Raw genomic sequence first — 15,940 nt, 5'->3', positions numbered from 1 at the left:
CCCTCCATCGTCCTTTAAATGACATACATGTTAGATTGAATGGTCTTTCTAAACTGGCAATGGATGTGAGGAAAAGGGTCCACATGGATGAGTTATAGCAAAAAAAAAAAAAAACAAGTGAGTGAATATTAAGGTAGTCCTTTACCAGTGACACACTGCTTTCAGTACAACCCCCCACCCCAAATAACCCCTGAAAAATGAGCTGATTGGAACTTAAAAAACAAACAAAAAATAAAGCAGCTTTGATCCACTTAGAACCAGAATCGAGATCGTCTTTATTGTCACCAAAATTGGGTATAAGCAGTAAAAGCATTACGTTTTAGAGTGAGTCTTTTGCAAATGACCAAAGATCTCTGAGGGTGTCATGGCTGGGGCAGCAGTCGTGTGTGGAAGTGAAGGAGGACCCAAGTTGCAGACAGCGGGGGTGGTGATGTGAGTGAGTTCATTTACAGTGCACAATAAATAACAAAGGCGAGGGCAGAACTGAACATGAACCTAAACAGAGGAAAACTAATAATAAACAAAACCCAAAGCCATAACACACAAAGTTACACATAAGTAGTGATGGTCCGCTTGAAGCTGATGCTCCGGTGCATGTGTCAAAAAAATCAACACACTGCTTCAGAAGCACTGTGTCGAAGCTTGATTCGTTCGGCCAGAGTCACATGATCAGTGACGTCTGAAGCTTCATTTAGAGCCTAACTGCTTCGGTGTCTGATTCAATGGTTTATAAGGAAGCGAATCATTCGCGGGATTTGTGGAGTGTTTTGATGGTGACAGATAGCGAACCACTGATCATTAGTGATGGGCAGATGAAGCCCCATGAAGCACTGAAGCTTTTCATCCAATTGGTTCACCCCAGCGCAAAGCTTCTTGAAGCTTCATTTGCTCTAGTAGGACACCTACTGGACGTAAAAATATTAGTTGGCATGAATTTAAAGAATGTGGTCTTTTGCACACAGCCTGTAAATGTCAACAACAAAAGGAGTGTGTAAAACATGTATATTGTAGTGATGCAGTATACTGTGTATATTTATACTGGCAGTATGGAAAATGATCATTCGGAAATGCTTAAAATGGAAATGATCATTTACTGTGAGGTGAGGTGTGGTTGGGGTGTGGACAGTGGTTGTGCTTTTGTAACGTTGAGGTATGGACAGCTACACACTGAGGCTTTGAGCCTCAGTCCTGCCTGTTCACATTTTATTCTGTAAAAACTACATTTTCACTGCTTTTATGACCTTTTTAGTGGGGAGAACATAGCTAGGATTTAACGATTTAACAAATCTTTTGAATCCTTTGTCCTCCACAATGCTAAATGGCTGGGAGTCCTCAATCACCATGCTAACCAGGTCTTCATCTATTGGAGATTGTTCTCCTGAGGAAAGACAATAAAGACAAAGCACAGATATAAATATCACGCGTAACTTATAACAGTTGTATAATATTGTTATATCATTTAGTAACATTACTGCATGCTATATTATCATGGCATTTGATGGCTCACCTGGTCTTGCTCCACAATCGGTGTTCCCCCTATTCACATGCAAAGCTCTGTAGTGCCTAAGCATGGATGAGGTGTTGTTATATCCCAGCTCCCTGGCACATAGCAAACACTTCACCTTGTACACAAGTAACGACAGCTTAACATAAATTGTATTGCACCATCAGTATTATGAAAATACATCTTCTGTAGAAATTTACATACCTTGTTGGGAGGAATAAAATCAAAATGTTCCCACACAGGGGAGGACATCCTCCTCTTCTTAGCTGGCTCCATTCTCTCCTGACTTTCTCTCCTCACTCTCATAAACCTCCAAACTGTCTCCAAACTCTCACTAACCGCAACTCTCCATCAAACACCCACATTTTAAATGAAGTTTGAGGGGTTTATATCGCTGTCATAGCTCGCGGCAAAGTTCGAACCACTTCATGAACCAGTCACGTGGTACAGCCGGGCAGCGAGGCTTCGGACGTCATCATTTTCAGCTCCTCCCATAAATGAAACAAGCCTCGATACGCGCATCGTGGAAACGCCCCTCAATTACTCGACACAAGCTTCGAAGCCTCGATACAGAACGTCACATCACTACCTCCTTATGTTTTCCCCTATGTGTAGTGATGGCCAAATGAAGCTTTCTGAAGCATTGAAGCTTGTATTGAAAAACGGTTCATTACTCGAAGCTTTTCAACACAGTCCTCTCTGGTGACATCTGGTGGCCAAAACCATTAAGAGCAGCTTGAATCCACAAAATAACACCAACCGCTTCATTAAAATTGCCCACGCTAGTGGGATTCTGTCTGATATTGGGCCGCCGTTGTGTTGCTTTGAACGTGTATTTTTTGGTGGCTAAAAAATGTGGTTTATTTGTTTAATAAATAATTTTGACCAGTAAACATGTTCAAACATGCACCATGGCGTGGTCTTTCTTTGCTTGTGACTTCTTGATGTTGGTAAATACAATAATTGAAAAATACCACGTTACATATAATATACATATGATAATGTACAACACATTATGGAGTATGCTTCTGCTGTGAGGTCCTGCCTCCATGCACTTGTGCAATTAACAGGGTTTTAATAGTTTTGCAATTTTCGGAAACGCCCCCTCAATTACTCGACACAAGCTTCGAAGCCTCGATACAGAACGTCACATCACTACTGATCATTCCACTGAGAGATTTGGAGAAAACTAGAAGTGAAAAAACATTTTCGTTAACGGAAATAAAAATAAAAACAAAAAAAGGAAAACTAACTAAAACTGTAATGAGTGTTCACAAAACTAACTAAAATTAACTGAATTTATAGCAAAAATGGGCGGCACGGTGGCACGGTGGTTAGCACTGTTGCCACACAGCAAGAAGGTCCTGAGTTCAATTCCACCATCAGGCCGGTCTTTCTGTGTGGAGTTTGCATGTTCTCCCCGTGTTTGCGTGGGTTCTCTGCGGGTACTCCGGCTTCCTCCCACCGTCCAAAGACATGCAACTTGTGGGGATAGGTTAATTGGATAATCCAAATTGCCACTAGGTGTGAATGTGAATGGTTGTCTGTCCTTATGTGTTAGCCCTGCGACAGACTGGCGACCTGTCCAGGGTGTACCCTGCCTCTCGCCCTATGACAGCTGGGATAGGCTCCAGCGCCCCCCGCAACCCTGAAAAGGATAAGCGGAAGCGAATGGATGGATATAGGAAAAATGTGTTTAGTTTTCATTGATGTGTGTGTGTCATACAATAGTTGAGGGTGAAAATGAAGTTTAGTTTCCAGATTTTTTCTTGCTGTGTCTCATTATGCCAGCAGGTGGCAGCACGTTAGTCGAGTCGTCTGTGTTGCTGCTCCGCCCACGCGCAGAATCATGTCAGGAAAGGTCGGGAGAAAGCGCCAGAGTCCAATTTGGGATTACTTTGAATATGACTGTGTTTTGGATAAAGCAAGTGTCTTGTAGTGGAAAGAGACAAATTATGAGGGACATTTCTAAGGGAAAAAATCCCACAAACCTTAAAGTGCACTTGAAAAGCTCACACAAGAAGGCTATCCTAGCTTACCTTGAGAAGGGAGCACACTCAACCCTCATCCCCAGAAACAGAAGTTAACCCCAGGCAAGGCAGCGTGATGCATCCCGAGACACCAGGACGGGGACATCTACACAACTGTGTGAGTCAATTGCCTTCAAAAAGTTTATCAATTGACTCCTAAAATGGCGGCGCGTTAGCTAGACGCACACTTCCCTCCTCCGTGAATCTTTGCCAAGACACCTAACGTAATATCAACTTTTGAAGTTAAACTCTAACGGTATCCGCGCTTAGGACTCTTTTATGTCGTCTGCACCAGGTAAATCGGGCAGGGGTCGTGGTAAACCCTCACAACCTAAAATTGATTTCGGACCAACTAAACAAAGTGGAAAAGCTAAAGCTAGCGCCATGTCGGAAGAGTCAATTAGCGCTGAAGAGGAAGGACCAAGTCACGCTCCGATTCTTGAAGCTATCAAAGACTTGAAAACCGACTTCTCCAACAGGTTTGACGGAATAATGGCTTCAATTGAGGGAGTGAGAAACGAGGTCGGAGAGTGTAAGGAGCATATTGTAAATGTCGAGACACGCATTTCCGATACTGAGGACACGGTCGATAGCCTTCAGAGAAAAGTCCAGAGTCTCGAAAAGAAAACCAGAGATATGGAGGACAAAGTAATGGACTTGGAAACAAGGGCCAGGAGGGCTAACCTGAGACTGGTGAATTTACCGGAGAAGGTGGAGGGAACGGATGCTTGCGCATTTCTGGAAACCTGGATCCCGGAGACGCTGGACATCCCTCTGCTGAAATCAAAGCCATTCCTGGAAAGGGCGCATCGAATCGGCCCGAGAAACGACCCAAACGGCCCCCCAAGAACACTGATCATGAAATTCCTGAGCGATAGGGATAAGGCAATGGTGCTGAAAGCGACCAAAATCAAAAAGCAAATACTCTACGAGGACAAACTGGTGCGTTTCTACCCGGTCATGGCAGCCGGCATACATAAGATGCAGAAAGAGTTCGACTCCGTGAGACGACAGCTCCGCAGCATGGGGATAAGACACGGGATGCTTCTCCCCGCCAGGCTCCTGGTGACCTACAAGGATAAAACACTGACTTTTGGCAAACCGGAGGACGCAGAGATTTTCGTTACGCGGATCCAAGCAAAGCGGGATGAATAGCGATACGGATAAAGTTGGTAAAATAATTGAACGTTTTGCTTGGCAGCTAATTCCTGGGGCTACTGTGAACTGATCATTGAAATATATTCACACTGAACATCTGTACATGCCTCCGTTAATTTGTACGGGGGTTAAAGACGCTGGTGATTACCTGCATTGTGAGTATACCCCCCCCCCCCCTTTTTTTTCTTTTTTCTTTTTTTTTTTTTTTTTTTTTTTGGGGTGGGGGATCGATTACTTTTTGTTTTCCAGGAGGACTCTCTGAGTTATAGTTACATTTAAATAGAGTTAAAGCACAGTAGACCCCTAACATTTAATTTATTTACATGAGTATATTTGGGATAGCAATAAATTCCTGGCAAAGCAATTATTATTTGTATGTAAAAGCTAACAATGGAGGGAGTGTTTAGGTTTAGGATAAGTCAATATCAATAATGTTGGATCATTCCTCAATAACTGTGGACTGGTCATTAGCATTACCGGAGTGTGTAGTAAGGAGAAGGGGAAACTGGCCCTTAGGTCAGAGGGGTTGTGTTCAATGGTTGATGCAGTTAGAAGCATCTGTGTTGTCTGCATTGTTTTGGTTGTCTAAAGGTACACTTTTATATACTAGCATGAGAAGATCATCTGAAAATTGCAGCTATGTCCAATGTTTTAGAAATTAAGATGACATCGTGGAACTGTAGAGGGCTGCAAAAACTTAAAAAAGTTAAACAAGTGATGAGAAGGTTAAAAGATATGCATTCCAAAATAATTTTTCTCCAAGAGACTCATCTTACTGGAAAAGAGGACTTAAAGATTAAGCGGAGATGGCAGGGAGAGGTATTTTCAGCACCATTTAACTCCCAAGCGAGAGGGGTTTTGACTCTAATACACAAGTCCGTCCCCTTTAATGTTTGTAAGGTGATTGCAGATAGGATGGGAAGGTATTTGATTGTTCAGGGTACTCTCTATACAGAACCTCTGATTTTAGTTAATATTTATGCCCCAAATAAGGATGAACCATCTTTTTTTAATAACCTGTTCTGCACGCTGTCAGCACTCAGTGGTCAATATATTTTAGCGGGAGACTTCAATTGCACTCTGAACCCAAGTATAGATAAATCATCACATTTAGACAAATCTCATAGCCAGAGTAGGGAAACCATTCTTCAGTTTGCTAAGGAATTAAATATTATGGATATATGGAGAGACAGGAATCCTGGTGTATCGACATATTCATGTTATTCTAGCACACATAAATCATACTCACGAATAGACTACTTTTTGATCTCAGCAAGTCTGTCCTATCAAGTGAACGGTTGTGATTATGGCAGTGTCCTTATCTCAGACCATGCCCCAGCCAGTCTGGTCTATTTGGATCCAGGGCTAGTACGAGATCCCCCAAAATGGAAATTTCAGCAAAAATGGATAAAGGACAAAGACCTACTGGCGTACCTTGACAAACAAATTACTGATTACTTTGAGCTCAATACTTCTGAAACATCTTCGTGTATTAGATGGGAAGCATTCAAAGCCTTCATTAGAGGCCAAATAATTCGCTTCACAAGCTCAAAATCTAAGAAGGCCAGACAAAAGCTGAAATTATTGGAATCAAAAATTAAAGCTACTTAGGATATGTACTTTAAGAACCCCTGTCCCAAGCTGCACCAAAGTTTGCTGTTATTAAGAACCCAATATAATGAAATCTCAGCTTCAAAAGCTACAGCTAACTTATTAAAACTTAAGCAGTCCGTTTTTGATCAAGGGGAGAAATCAGGTAAAATTCTGGCTTGGCGTATAAAACAATTCCAATTGGAAAGATCAATCACTGCACTTAAAAATGATAAAGGGGAAACGATCTCTGACCCTGCTGCAATAAGTGACTCTTTCAAGGCCTATTATGAAAGGTTATACAGTTCTGACTTAAACCCAGGTGACCCCAATTTTTTCTCTTTTCTTGACAATATGAATATCCCCAGAATAGAAGAAGAGGAATCCTTGAGACTGGGGGCTAAATTGACTCTGGACGAAATCTCAGAGGCAATAATGAGAATGAATTATGGAAAGGCTGCAGGGCCAGACGGTCTGCCAATTGATATCTATAAAAAGTTTGTATCCAAATTAAAGGCACCCCTTTTGGAAATGTTTTCTGAATCTGCTCAAAAGGGGATACTCCCACCCACTCTGAGAGGGGCCTTAATTACACTTCTTCCCAAACCTGGAAAATCGAATGATAAATGTGAAAACCTGCGGCCAATTAGCCTCTTAAACTCAGATTTAAAGATACTCTGTAAAATTCTAGCAAAGAGACTGGAGGGCCTTTTGCCAGACATCATCAAGGAAGATCAAAATGGGTTCATGGTTGGGCGTCAGGGATTCCACAATGTTCGACGAGTGTTAAATATTTTACACGAGCAAGGGGGGTCTTCAGATACAGCTTTCTTGGCACTAGATGCCGAGAAGGCTTTCGATAGGGTGGAATGGCCCTATTTGCTTGAGGTTCTTGGTCGCTTTGGTTTGGGAGTGGGATTCTGTAACTGGGTCAGGCTTCTATATAATAACCCATATGCAGAAATAATTACCAATAATGTTATCTCAAAACCAGTTGAGATTGGAAGAGGTTGTAGACAAGGTTGCCCCCTATCCCCCCTTTTATTTGTAATTGCAATTGAGCCACTTGCTATTGCTGTAAGAGAACACTGTGTGATCACGGGTATAGAGATCGGAGGGAATCTGGGAAAATCTATTCCAGCCATTTTAGACCTAATTGGAAAATTTGGACATATTTCTGGTTATAAAATCAATAAATCAAAATCTTCTATAATGCTTTTGAACTCAGAAGAAAGGATGAATCCACCTAAATACACCTGCCATTTTAGAAATGTGAATCAGTTTACTTATCTAGGTATTCAGATTGTCCCGAAATTGGAAGAGGTGGTGAACCATAATTATAGTCCAATTATGACTGACATATCCAAATCAGTGGAGAGATGGTCGAGTCTCCAAATTTCACTGATTGGTAGAATAAATATACTAAAGATGAACGTGCTCCCTAAGCTTCTGTATCTGTTTCAGAATATCCCCTTGCCACCTCCCTCAGACTTTTTCCTTAAAATAAGAAAACTGTTTAATCAGTTTTTATGGAATAACAAACGTCCCAGACTTCGCTTATCACTTTTGTACTTGCCCTTTGATGCAGGAGGGCTGCAATGTCCTAACATGGTTTGGTATTACTGGGCAGCCCAGTTAAGAACTATAATGTTCTATTATGCTGCAGAAAAGCCCCCCGCATGGAGAACTATTGAGTCTCTCTCTCTTAGGCTTCCACTTCCTACATATGTATACTCTGATAAATATAATAAACTCAAAGACATTACGCTTAATCCTATAGTTAAAAACATGATTTATATCTTACATGTCACTCAAAGATATTTAAACGTAAAATCTCCCCTCTCTGTTTTTAGCCCGATTTGGGGCAACAATTATTTTGCCCCAGGTAGGGCGGATGGTGGTTTTAAAATGTGGGCAGACTCGGGGCTGGGACTGGTGAAGGATGCTTTCGGGGGTGATGGAAGACTTTTAAGTTTTGAACAACTAATCTCTAAATTTAATATTCCCCGAAAGCACTTTTTCAAATACCTACAGTTTAGGAGTTTTATCAGGTCTTATCATAATGATTTTACACATATTCCCCCGCTGTCCACATTAGAGAAAATCCTAACCAAAAACCCCAGTGGTAGAGGGATGATATCTGAATTATATAACTTGATGATGACATCCTCTCCTGATTCATCTGCTGCTAAGCTTGAAGCTTGGAGGTATGACTTACAGGAGGACTTGACAGTGGAACAATGGAGTAGAGCATGTAAGCTAGCCCAAACACAGACAGGGAACACACGTCTAAAATTGCTACAATTTAATTGGTTGATGAGAGTGTACATAACACCAGAAAAACTTAACAAATTTAATATGCAGATTCCTGATATCTGTAATAGATATGAAGAAGATAAGGGCACATTGCTCCACTGTTTATGGTCATGTCCAAAAATAAAGGAGTTTTGGGAAGAGGTTGGAGCAATGATAAAGGAGATTTTGTCAATTAAACTTGTGATGGATCCCAAACTTTTCCTACTGGGATTATATCCTGTAGGGTGTAACATAGATCATTTTGAAAAAATCTTCATAAACATGGGAATACTACAAGCAAAGAGAGTGATAGCTCTAACGTGGAGGAGTCTTGGCAAACCAAGTATTTCACATTGGTTCAAAGAATTGTCTTTATGTTTACCATTAGAGAAAATTACATATACTCTAAAAGATAAACAAGAAATTTTCCAGAAAATTTGGGGGCGCTACATCCAGTATATTGGGAATAAAGATCTATCTGGTTTACTGTGTGAGACAGGGACAGCCTAGCTATTCCCTGTACAGGACCACAACCATATGCTGCAATCTGAAAATTATTCTTTAAAATCTGTCAGAGGTCTCATGGACTCAAGTGCTTTCATTGAATGTACCTTGTGTTTCGTTTATTGTGTAAATTTGTTTGTGTATGTACTTTATATATGTATATATGTAAAACTTTAATAAACATAATGTTGAAAAAGAAAAGTTTATCAATTCACTTGAACCAAAATTAGGAACACCCGGTGCTGCAAGAGTTAATAGTCTCATTGGGGCCAAGATATAAATTTTATAGTTGCCTGGTATCAATGGTTGTTCATCTGCCTTTATTTATTTATTTAAAGAACCCATAGGTGGGAATGTGAGTTGTCTGTCTCTGCGTGTTAGCCCTGCGACAGACAGGCGACCTGTGCAGGGTGCAGGGTATGGTAGCTGGAATAGCAACATACCCAAGGATAAGCAGAGGAGCATGACTGATATGATGAAACTGGGATTTTGTTACACTTAATTATTGCAAACACAACTAAAACTATAACTGAAACTAATCAAAACTAAACTGAAACTAAGGATTTTCAAAAAAATAAAAACTAAACTAAACTAGCAAACAATTGGTAAAAACTAATTAAAACTGATATAAAATTGAAAATCTGAAGTCAAAACTAAATAAAAATAAAAACTAATGAAAATTGCAAAACTATTAAAACCCTGTTAATTGCACAAGTGCATGGAGGCAGGACCTCACAGCAGAAGCATACTCCATAATGTGTTGTACATTATCATATGTATATTATATGTAACGTGGTATTTTTCAATTATTGTATTTACCAACATCAAGAAGTCACAAGCAAAGAAAGACCACACCATGGTGCATGTTTGAACATGTTTACTGGTCAAAATTATTTATTAAACAAATAAACCACATTTTTTTAGCCACCAAAAAATACACGTTCAAAGCAACACAATGGCGGCCAGACAGAATCCCACTCTGTAGAGTGGGCAATTTTAATGAAGCGGTTGGTTTTATTTTGTGGATTCAAGCTGCTCTTAATGGTTTTGGCCACCAGATGTCACCAGAGAGGACTGTGTTGAAAAGCTTCGAGTAATGAACCGTTTTTCAATACAAGCTTCAATGCTTCAGAAAGCTTCATTTGGCCATCACTACACATAGGGGAAAACATAAGGAGGTAGTGATGTGACGTTCTGTATCGAGGCTTCGAAGCTTGTGTCGAGTAATTGAGGGGCGTTTCCACGATGCGCGTATCGAGGCTTGTTTCATTTATGGGAGGAGCTGAAAATGATGACGTCCGAAGCCTCGCTGCCCGGCTGTACCACGTGACTGGTTCATGAAGTGGTTCGAACTTTGCCGCGAGCTATGACAGCGATATAAACCCCTCAGACTTCATTTAAAATGTGGGTGTTTGATGGAGAGTTGCGGTTAGTGAGAGTTTGGAGACAGTTTGGAGGTTTATGAGAGTGAGGAGAGAAAGTCAGGAGAGAATGGAGCCAGCTAAGAAGAGGAGGATGTCCTCCCCTGTGTGGGAACATTTTGATTTTATTCCTCCCAACAAGGTATGTAAATTTCTACAGAAGATGTATTTTCATAATACTGATGGTGCAATACAATTTATGTTAAGCTGTCGTTACTTGTGTACAAGGTGAAGTGTTTGCTATGTGCCAGGGAGCTGGGATATAACAACACCTCATCCATGCTTAGGCACTACAGAGCTTTGCATGAGAATAAGGGGAACACCGATTGTGGAGCAAGACCAGGTGAGCCATCAAATGCCATGATAATATAGCATGCAGTAATGTTACTAAATGATATAACAATATTATACAGCTGTAATAAGTTACGTATGTGATATTTATATTTGTGCTTTGTCTTTATTGTCTTTCCTCAGGAGAACAATCTCCAATAGATGAAGACCTGGTTAGCATGGTGATTGAGGACTCCCAGCCATTTAGCATTGTGGAGGACAAAGGATTCAAAAGATTTGTTAAATCGTTAAATCCTAGCTATGTTCTCCCCACTAAAAAGGTCATAAAAGCAGTGAAAATGTAGTTTTTACAGAATAAAATGTGAACAGGCAGGACTGAGGCTCAAAGCCTCAGTGTGTAGCTGTCCATACCTCAACGTTACAAAAGCACAACCACTGTCCACACCCCAACCACACCTCACCTCACAGTAAAGGATCATTTCCATTTTAAGCATTTCCAAATGATCATTTTCCATACTGCCAGTATAAATATACACAGTATACTGCATCACTACAATATACATGTTTTACACACTCCTTTTGTTGTTGACATTTACAGGCTGTGTGCAAAAGGCCACACTCTTCAAATTCATGCCAACTAATATTTTTACGTCCAGTAGGTGTCCTACTAGAGCAAATGAAGCTTCAAGAAGCTTTGCGCTGGGGTGAACCAATTGGATGAAAAGCTTCAGTGCTTCATGAAGCTTCATCTGCCCATCACTATAAGGAGGTTACATGGGGAATGTGGAGCAGAGAGATGCCCAAGTAACACCAAATAACACAGACGAACCAACCATAAGCACAGACCTACAGCCACTATATATACACACACAAGGTAATTAGGAAATGACACACTGGAGGGAAGCACAGCTGATCCTAATCGCAAGATGACGGGGAAACACAAGCTGAACATATTTAAGTCACAGACAGATCTACAAAGTAAAACAGGAAACTCAAACTGTTTTACAAATGCAAAGTCAGGGACACGAACAGAGCACGGAGGGGAAGAACGCAGGTAGGAATAATAAAAAACTGAATGTCAGTACCAAATAGAGATGGACCGATCCGATATTACGTATCGGTATCGGTCCGATACTGACCTAAATTACTGGATCCGATATCGGAGAAAAATAAAAAATGTAATCCGATCCATTAAATATCACGAAAGCACCTCACAAAACTTGCAACAGGCCGTAACTCGCCTCAGAACGTTAGCACGTCGGAGCAGTATGCATCACGTGATAGAGCGGCTGTGGCATGCGGGACCTGTCGGTGGTCTGGATAGCATGTGGAGCTTCGCTAGCAACCCGGCATTTCATCTCCGACAAAGTTATCCCCGAGAGAAGTAAAGCAAGTGTGTAAGTCCATCTCTGAATGTTTGTAAAGCATTCCTGCGTTAAGCTTAACAAGCGACTGCCTCTTCTTGCTGCTACTTCAATCATGAAACTGATCAATGATCAGCTGATCGGCTTTTCTGTCGCGAGTCCGTGTCTCTTGTTTGTTTTTGGCCCACTTTGCACCAGAAAGAGGAAACCAGCGGCTGAACAACAGCAGCACGTTTAAGCTTGATAAGCTGTTAGAATTTATTTAATATTACTTTCTACTCCAGGATCTTTTTCTACATAGCTGACGGCTGGTAACTGTGCAGGGGCGGATCTAGCAAAGTTTAGCCAGGGGGGCCGATAGGGCATGGACAGGGAAAAGGGGGCACAAAGACATACTTTTCTTTCTTATTCTCGTTTAAAATGTCTAGCTTTTAATAAATAATTATCTGAATCTGACACCCAAAGTTTTAATTTGATGCAAAATGAATAGAAGTCAATTGCTGTATATAGTGACTATTAAGTCTAATATATATACCCTAGTAAGCTATAGTACTTTTTCCTTTGGGAAGGTACCATCTGTGCAGTCTGCAATTTTGTTGAAGAAAGATGTTGAATCTATTTAATATTTCTTGAAAAATAATTGATTTCTGTGCATTTTTTTTCACACTGCATCAAATTAAGGTTGATTACGTCGATTAAGCATCACGAGGTGGAGTGTGAGGGGTGGTTCCCTATTTTTTATTTATTTATTTTTGTTGTTGCTGGGAGTTGGAACCCTATTAGTTAGGTTGCTTAATATTTATGCTAAGTACTCTTTAAAATACCAGAATAGAGAGGATGGTGTAGGTTTAAGTTTATTAGATTGATCAGTATTGCTGAACTATGAAATTTTTTTTTTTGCATACAGGTATAACAGAATAGCTTTAGTGTAGTTGTTGTTTTAAACTTGAGTATGAACTTATACAAAATGCAGCAAGATATTTAAAAAACAGTTTTGTTGATTAAAAAACACTATATCGGATTCATATCGGTATCGGCAGATATCCAAATTTATGATATCGGTATCGGACATAAAAAAGTGGTATCGTGCCATCTCTAGTACCAAAACCTAAGAACTAACACAAAATCAGAAGAAACTAGAAAATAATAACAATAAACTCAAAACGCTGGGTCACCGAGCCAGTATAATGCATGACAGTGTAAGTGGGCCAGCGAAGACCAGGTGCAGGTCTCAAGTTCTTATTTAACATGTCTCTACTCATATTTATTTATTTTCATATTAAGAGTTCAGAATGATTGTTTAATCTACAACGTGTGACGCACATATTAAAGCGAGTTTTACTTGGAAATTCATTTGTTTACTTGATTTATTCTTATTTAGCTTTCTCCAGCTAAATGAGCTAAATGAGAAAATATTGGGACCACATCATATTTGCATTTTATTTAAGATGAGATTCCCTTTTTGATTTGACAAAAATCCAAGATTTCATTCTTGCATCCTTAATCCTCAGTCAATTTGCTGTTCTGCAGACTTTTGTATGCTGGCTCTGAGATGTTTTACAGATCCAATTAACTGGAATATTTTCATTATTTGTGCCATCAGTTATATTTGCAGTTTTTCTGTTATGACAAATACCTGTCATTTTAAGCACTGTAAGGATGCTGTGTCTGGCTGCAGTAAAAACATTTTGACAGGAGAGGTCAGTAGAGGCTCTTGAATAAAGATCCATGTGTCCTTAATACAGATTCAGGCTGGTGCATGAAATTTTAGCTGTGAATAATGGCATTGAAGAAAGAAGCAAAAAAGATGGTCACACTGAGAAATCTATGTAAGTCTTCTTTGAAATAATTAAGAGTGTTTTTACCCACAGGTACCTTTGGGCCATTGGCAAAAATGTATGGAAAAGATGGAAGAAAAGATTCTTCGTGCTAGTCCAGGTAAGTACAGCCAGTTCATTGGGTTTATTTAGCTCCGACAAGATAAGTCAAAGAAGAAATCAAATGAAAAAGAGAACAAGCACAAATAAAAACAACAAAGGTGCCAGTGACTGGGGACTCATCAGAAATGGTAACCTTAATTCAAAGGACTCGTAGTATAATCCTGTGCATATAGGTCAGTGCAGAATTTCAAGACTGAGCTCTGATAGAGGGTTTTTTAAGATAAATGAAGTGTAGCATTGTGTAATCTGTTTGTTTGAATATTGACTTTTAGATAGAAGTTATGCTGCTCCTTTGTCAGCTCTAATAATAATCAATTACATTAATTGAATATATTTAGCTACTGATTCCAAAGAACAATTTTTCCTGTTTGAGAATGAAAAGTTATAAAAAATTATATAATAATTATACCAGCAAGTTCATTTTGTTTAGTAGCAAACAGGAGCTAATTTCTCTGCTTGCCAAAAAAATAAAATAAATAATAAATATATATATATATATATATATAAATAATTCTGAGCTCAACAACCTGATGGCACCCAACAGAGGAGCACGAGCAGCCTTTAACATAAGCTTTGCTTTATGACAATAATATTTTCACAGGCCACATGTTGTGTGTGCTACAAGAAAGAGAGATGCAGCCAAGCTGTCTTCCCTCGGCTGTCAGACGATTGATGGAGAGGCCAAGCAGGCTTTTGTCAGGAGGTGGGGGGTTGGTGTATGTTTGAGGGAAAGAGGAGGTAGCGGCCATTTCCTGGTTGCTCTACATTGGGAGGTGGGCAGCAGGCAGGAGGGGTGGGGGCTTTGGGCGGATGCCTGTCTCTTGTGTGTTAGAGAGGATATGTCTCAGAGGTACAAGTTGACAAGCGATTGACAAAGTCGAGTGAACACTATCTGGCCTAACACTCGCAGCTAAAAAAGCCGGAGTGCCGCCAACTTGAAGCCTCTCACTTGCTCCCAGCTAAATAGATAGCAAGTGACAAATATTGGTCAATAGAATGTGCAGTGTGTGTGTGTGTGTGTGTGTGTACGCGCGCATGTGTGTGTGTTTGTGTGTGTGTGTGCGTATGTAGGAGAGAGAGAAAAGGGGAGAGAGAGCGAGTGCACATTCAATAGAGTGTGTGTGTGTGTGTGTGTGTGTGTGTGTGTGTGTGTGTGTGTGTGTGTGTGTGTGTGTGCATATGTAGGAGAGAGAGCGAGCGAGGCCTTTTTGAACAAGACAGCACAGACTAGACGATGGAAATACAAAACTCTGAACTCTGCTCAGACACCGTAACTATGGTTGTTTAAATGGGCCTACTCCAATTGGAACACCTAGATGACAGATTCTAAAGGGCTGCACTCAGGTCTGGTGATGGGGCACAATATAGGCAGAGGAATTAAGCCTCATAGATGTTGACCCATATCACACCTATCTGTCTGCTACTCCAACACACTCACAGCGGATGAGTGTCTAGTCAGGTAAATGCTGAGCAAATGTACAGAAACTGATATCATGGCGGCACCAGCTGGCTGGGGTCTTGACCAAAGTCTTTAACCAGTCAACCGTACCATCCTTTTTAAACTCATCGTCCTTATCTTGCTATCAAAAATGTCCACTACAAACAATTCAATTTTTGAATTCAGTTTTATTTATACAGCGCCAAATCACAACAACAGTCGCCTCCAGGCGCTTTATATTGTAAGGTAGACCCTACAATAATACATACAGAGAAAAACCCAACATATGACCATATGACCACCATCATATGACCCATTATGAGGAAGCACTTTGGCAAGAGGAAGAAACCTCCAACTGAACCAGACTCTTGGGAGGCACGGCCATCTGCTGCGACCGGTTGGGAT

General features: G+C 40.4%; 1 protein-coding gene across 4 annotated transcripts in view; it reads left to right on the top strand.

Annotated features, from left to right (window-relative positions):
• LOC146573582 (calcium-dependent secretion activator 1-like) overlaps positions 1 to 15,940 on the top strand; it is a 329,487-nt gene that overhangs the window by 119,692 nt on the left and 193,855 nt on the right. For all 4 annotated transcript variants that reach the window (XM_085272827.1, XM_085272826.1, XM_085272828.1 and 1 more), the window contains exon 9: positions 14,029 to 14,095. In XM_085272827.1, coding sequence (XP_085128953.1) covers positions 14,029 to 14,095 — 67 coding nt within the window. The remainder of the gene's footprint in view (positions 1 to 14,028; positions 14,096 to 15,940) is intronic.

This window comes from Mchenga conophoros, linkage group LG5 (assembly GCF_057382185.1).
Source record: "Mchenga conophoros isolate Kocher_MC1m ecotype Shallow Benthic linkage group LG5, M_conophoros_male_GT1.1, whole genome shotgun sequence".
NCBI lineage: Eukaryota > Metazoa > Chordata > Actinopteri > Cichliformes > Cichlidae > Mchenga > Mchenga conophoros.
Note: the sequence above shows the minus strand (reverse complement) of the source record. Positions and strands in the feature narration are given on the sequence as shown.